The sequence below is a fragment of the Helianthus annuus genome, chromosome 9 (assembly GCF_002127325.2).
Source record: "Helianthus annuus cultivar XRQ/B chromosome 9, HanXRQr2.0-SUNRISE, whole genome shotgun sequence".
In the NCBI taxonomy this organism is placed as follows: domain Eukaryota; kingdom Viridiplantae; phylum Streptophyta; class Magnoliopsida; order Asterales; family Asteraceae; genus Helianthus; species Helianthus annuus.
Window position 1 is genome coordinate 139,225,445 of NC_035441.2, and position 5,670 is coordinate 139,231,114.

The 5,670-nt window shown below is 32.5% G+C and overlaps 1 protein-coding gene across 1 annotated transcript; it reads left to right on the top strand.

Moving 5' to 3' along the window:
• The first annotated feature begins 1,010 nt into the window (after positions 1-1,010).
• LOC110907000 lies at positions 1,011-4,957 on the top strand. Its single transcript, XM_035977051.1, has 9 exons — positions 1,011-1,071; positions 1,163-1,228; positions 1,334-1,546; positions 1,659-1,889; positions 1,967-2,405; positions 3,080-3,484; positions 3,591-4,021; positions 4,584-4,662; positions 4,735-4,957. The coding sequence occupies exons 1-9, from the start codon at positions 1,011-1,013 to the stop codon at positions 4,955-4,957; spliced, it is 2,148 nt and encodes a 715-aa protein (XP_035832944.1).
• The last annotated feature ends 713 nt before the right edge of the window (positions 4,958-5,670 follow it).

Sequence of the window (5,670 nt, forward strand, 5' to 3'; positions counted from 1 at the left end):
GTTTTGGATTGATTGTGTGGTTTTGAATTCCTGAAAACTTATCTGCTTATTATACTGTTATGTTCTAATATTATAATGAGTATGACCTTTCTTTGCATATTATAATCTATATGTAAATAAATATTGAGATGTTCAATATTCAATATTTATGTTTAAAACTTATGTGTATGAATAGGAGCAACAATTTATAATATATATTGTATAAACCCAAATAACAACTTTTTTATCTACAAACATTTGTAATCTTTAAGCAAATTTAATCTTATTATCTTACCTCATAATTTATATAGGATTATCAGTGGATGTGGTTGTTCTTTATTGGTTTTTACCGTTATCCCTGCCCATTAAGGTTTAATAAATATATGTCATATATTACAGTTTATAAAAATATTTAATTTGTGCCTGTTTCTCCCATTAATTTATTTAAGTAATGTCATTCAATAGCTTATTTATATACTTCAAATTTTGTCTAAGTCATTCAAAGTAGGGTGTTTAGAAAAACCGTAACCAAGTAAGAAGCGTAAACGCAAACCCATTTTATTCGGTTTTTTGTTCGGTTTATGGATCCATGTTTTATTTTATTTGTTTTGTTTGGTTTATTTGGATAACTAAATAAAAAACCGTTTAACTTAATTATTTATTAAATAAAGATAATAATATTTTATTTTAAAAATCATATACAAATAAACCATAAACCTAACCGACGAACACCCGATTTACATTCCGCAAAGATTACAAAATTTGTTGTTAAGTTTTTTATCAATGTAATAGATTGCTTGAAATAATTAATTCAATAATTTGAAACAATTCTATTTTGCTTTTCATGAAATGATTTTTAATTACAAAATAATAAAATGGAATATTATAATTTATTGAGGATATGTTAATCCCTAGGTATGACATATTGTAATTCAAAATTTAAAAACCACTGTTTGGTTCTATTTTTTTTAATGTTCATGATCTTTTACTCTTTTTTCTTTTGAATCCTTCTCCTTCTCTCATTGTATGCAATGTCAAAGAATTCACGTTCATCTTCTACAGCTGCTAATTCATCTCAACGAAATTTACACAGTAAGTAAAATTATAACTTCTTAACTCATCATTTCCCAAATCAAAATCAGCTTTCAGATTGAAATCATAATTCTACTTGGTTTTTTTCTAGGTCCTCTTATGAGAACTCCTCTTTCAGATATCTCAAATAGATCTCCTCTTTCAGATATCACAAATGGTAATAACTCTTGAATTTGATTATAAGTATACTTTTTTCCGTTTTATGTTTCCAAGTTGACTGATTCTTGTGTTTTGTGCATATTATACTTTCTCTGTTGTTTAGTTACTTCACCGAATGAAAGGCGTAAGCTTCGAAAATTAATACTTGATAATAAGAAATCAAAGAATTCATCGTCATCATCAACGAATGTTCGTAACATCTTTTCTGACAATGCAAATTTGCTGGAATGTTCTGATACTATGGATCAACATATGTACTCCATTGAATGTCGAGCAGTTAGAAATGCTACTAGTTCTTTAATTTCAACTACACCAGGTTTGTATTTTGTTTCTTTATTATTTCTTTTGATAAATACATTACTAAACAACATACCGGTACTAACATGTATATTTTAATATTGAATGTTCATATAACGGCATAAACATAGGTACACCTCTAGATAACAACCGTCGATATTCCATTACTTCTAGCATCATTAGCAGTAACAATAAGCCGATATTGGGTAGTACCTCTACCCTTACACGGCTGTCTTCTGGTAAATGTAACCTCGAGCGCAAGAAACGTGATAATACTCCTGTACCTATGCTGACTTTGGATTCAGATGAAGACGATGTGTTTTTGTGCAATGATGAAGATCCTTATAAAGGGATATCTAAAGGTTTTTAATCTATTTTACTGTTTTAGGACATTTGTTGTGTTCCACCTGTAATATAACTATCAATCATTTTTGAACAGATTATTTGGACCATGGTGACCAAGTGCTTACATGTCAGGTTTGTAGTGCAAAGTTATGGACATCAGAAGGTGGAAAAGGTCGTTTAACTATAAATAAGCTATGTTATAGTATGTGTTGTGGGTATGGTAAAGTTCAGCTACTGCCTTTAAAGGATGCACATCCGTCTTATCAAAATTTGTTTTCTTCCTCAAATGCAAAAAGCAAGTTCTTCCTGAAGAACATAAGACGATACAACTCTATGTTCTCTTTTACATCTATGGGTGGAAAGGTTGATTCTAATATCAACAAGGGTAATGCTTCATTTATATATCGTATCAGTGGCCAAAACTATCATTGCATGGGGAGTCTCAAACCTCTAGATGGAAATGAAGCTAAGTTTTGTCAGCTATACATACAGGATACCGAAAATGAAATAACAAACAGACAAGCATTATTCAGGTACGAGTGATTTCTAAGTTCCATTTTTATTCTATTAAAGAACAACTAGAAATTGAAGCATTTGTAGTTCACTATCAGTTGTTAAGTACCATCACTTAATCCTTAATCACTGATTCTCTATCCACCGATTACTACAATAGCAATTGTTAACTATTAGTAGTTCACTATCAGTTGTTAAGTACCATGAGTGTTTTAATCACTAGCAGTGCTTACAAGGTTTTCATCAGCTGTTTGACTTAACAATAGTTTGCTTTATTCATTCTAAATTCATTAGTGGTTGTAGGTAAACTGAAATGTTACATTTTCTCAACATACTCTAAAAGTTTTGGGCTGGTATCAACAGTTGTTAACAACTGCTCTTCCTTAACAATTAATTATTAATCACTGATTCTCTATCCACTGCTTATTACAATAGCAGTTGTTAACCATATGTAGTTCACTATCAGTTGTTAAGTACCATCAGTGTTTTAATCACTAGCAGTGCTTACAAGGTTTCCATCAGCTGTTTGACTTAGTACTAAACAGTAGTTTGGTTTATTCAATCTAAACTCATCAGTGGTTGTATGTAAACTGAAATCTTACTTTTTGTCAACATATTCTATAAGTTTTTATAAAACGAGATACTATTATAGTTATGTTATGTTAATGTTTTGTTGTTTTTTTTCTTTTAACAGCAAAGGAACCAAACCTTCATCGCCTACTGATAAAGAACTTGATGTTGAAATGATAGAATATTTGAGGGCTTTATTAGATTCACAAAATATGTTGGTTAAGACATATAGGATGGTCAGAGACCATTTTCACAAATCTCCAGAGGCCAACCTTAGTCTGCGACTTATTTATAGAAGAGAAAAAGACGGCATGACATATAACTTACCCACCACATCTGAAGTTGCTGCTTTGGTTGTCGGAGACATTGATAAAGCTATAGACCATCGTGATATTGTTGTCGAGACTCAGTCGGGAATGCTGCAGCGTATTAGCGAATTATACCTATCGTATCTTGCTCTGCAATATCCGTTACTTTTCCCATATGGTGATGATGGTTATAGAGTTGATATTCCTCATAGAGATTTTATGTCCACACAAAAGAAAATAAAACCAAAGTGCACAATGAGAGATTTTTTTTTCATATAGGATCCAAGATAGAACTTATGGATTTTCCTTAATTTTAAATGGGCGAAGGTTGTTACAATTGTTTTTGGTTGATGCGTACACAATGATTGAGAGCGAAAGACTAAAGTACATCCGTAGGCAACAAGCGAACCTTCGCTCTGAAACATTTGAGAATCTTCAAAAGTATAAATCTAAAGGTAAGGAAGTTTTAACAGATACTGGAAAGCCTGTTACACTTCCTTCTTCATTTACTGGTGGTGCAAGATTCATGCAACAAAATTACCTCGATGCAATGGCCTTATGTAAGTGGTATAGGTACCCTGATTTCTTCATAACTATAACGTGTAATCCTAAGTGGCCTGAAGTAAAAAGATTTCTAAGAGATTCAACCATCAAAGCCGAAGACAGGCCTGACATATTGTGTCGATTGTTTAAAATGAAGCTTGATTCCTTACTCAAAGATTTGAAGGATTCTAAGTATTTCGGTGAGATTAACGTTGGTATGTTATTTCGTGTTCACATCTTATACTCTGATATATATTTTGTAATCAAGGTTATCAATTACTAAATCTATTTATTTTCCTTTTTATTTAGTTGTTTATACAATAGAATTTCAAAAGCGTGGTCTTCCTCATGCACATATATGCTTATTCATGAAGGTCGATCACAAACTTCCAACCATAGATCACATAGATCCATTTATTTCTGCTGAGATTCCCGAAAAAAAAAGAAGATCCTGAACTTTATTCTCTTGTGACTGATTATATGATTCATGGTCCGTGTGGGAATGCTAATTTGAATTGTCCTTGCATGGTTGATAAAAGATGTTCAAAAAACTTTCCAAAGAAATTCACACCACATACAACTATTGATTCAAGTGGTTTTCCTGTATACAGAAGAAGAGATTCAGGTCATACAGTTATAAAATCTGGTGTTAGATTAGACAACGGAAATGTTGTTCCTTATAACAAAAGGCTTTGAAAAGATATCAAGCACACATTAATGTTGAATGGTGTAACCAAGCCGGTTCAGTGAAATATTTGTTCAAGTACATTAACAAAGGTCCTGATATGGCTATTGCGGTAGTTTCTGGTGATACAAATTCAACCATCAAGGAAAAGCCAAAAGACAAGATCAAGGAGTATTATGATTGTAGATATATTTAAGCTTGTGAGGCATCCTGGAGAATATTCTCTAACGAGGTTCATTATAGGTATCCTACTGTTATGAGGCTTCCCTTTCATTTGCCGGGCCAACAGAATGTTGTGTATGGTGCGGATGACGATATTGATAATGTTTTAAGCAAGCCTTCTGTTGCTTCTTCAATATTTGTGCAATGGATGAAGTTGAACGAGACAAATGAAGATGCTAGAAAGCTGACTTACGTTGAGTTTCCTTCCAAATTTGTTTGGATACTTAAAGATAGATGTTGGTAGGTACGTAAGTCGTACCAGTATGTTGGCCGAATTTATTCTGTATCTCCTGCATTAGGCGGACCTTATTTTTTGAGGATACTACTCAATAAAGTTAAAGGGCCTAGATCATTCGAGGAGATACGTACAGTTAATGGTCAATTATTCCCGACTTTTAGATATGCTTGCTATGCGATGGGACTCTTAGATAATGACAATGAATACGTTGAGGCCATTAAAGAAGCAAGTTTTGAAGGACATGCTGGGTATCTTCGAGCGTTATTTGCTACCTTGCTTTTGTCAAATACTCTTTCACGGCCAGAATTTGTTTGGGAGAACACGTGGAAATACTTAGCTGATGATATTGTTTATAGACGTCAAAAAGAAACAAATATTTCAGGTTCTGATCTATCTTTTTTATTTCACATACTACATTTTGATTTTTTAATTAATAATGTTAATTTTTTGATTTGTTAGGTTTAGTGCTTTCGGAATATCAGATTAAGAACCTTACTTTGTTGAAAATTGAAAACTATTTAATTTCCAATGGTTCATCATTACGAAGGTTTGTCACTATCCCATACCCTGATGACGATTCCTTACGTGATGCTTCTAATCGTCTGATCAATGAAGAGCTGTCACATGACCTAGATGAAGTACAAGCTGAGTTTAACAGGTTGCATCAATCTCTTACAGATGAACAATGAGCGGTTTTGACGAAATAATGGAAGCAGTTG

What these genes read in the sequence shown, in the direction of transcription:
- LOC110907000 (XM_035977051.1), top strand. Translation starts at nt 1,011, where the DNA reads ATGTCAAAGAATTCACGTTCATCTTCTACAGCTGCTAATTCATCTCAA. An exon ending in ATTCCTCATAGAGATTTTAT is followed by an intron (nt 3,485 to 3,590) that starts GTCCACACAAAA and finishes AAATGGGCGAAG; the next exon opens with GTTGTTACAATTGTTTTTGG. An exon ending in CCAAAAGACAAGATCAAGGA is followed by an intron (nt 4,663 to 4,734) that starts GTATTATGATTG and finishes GGTTCATTATAG; the next exon opens with GTATCCTACTGTTATGAGGC.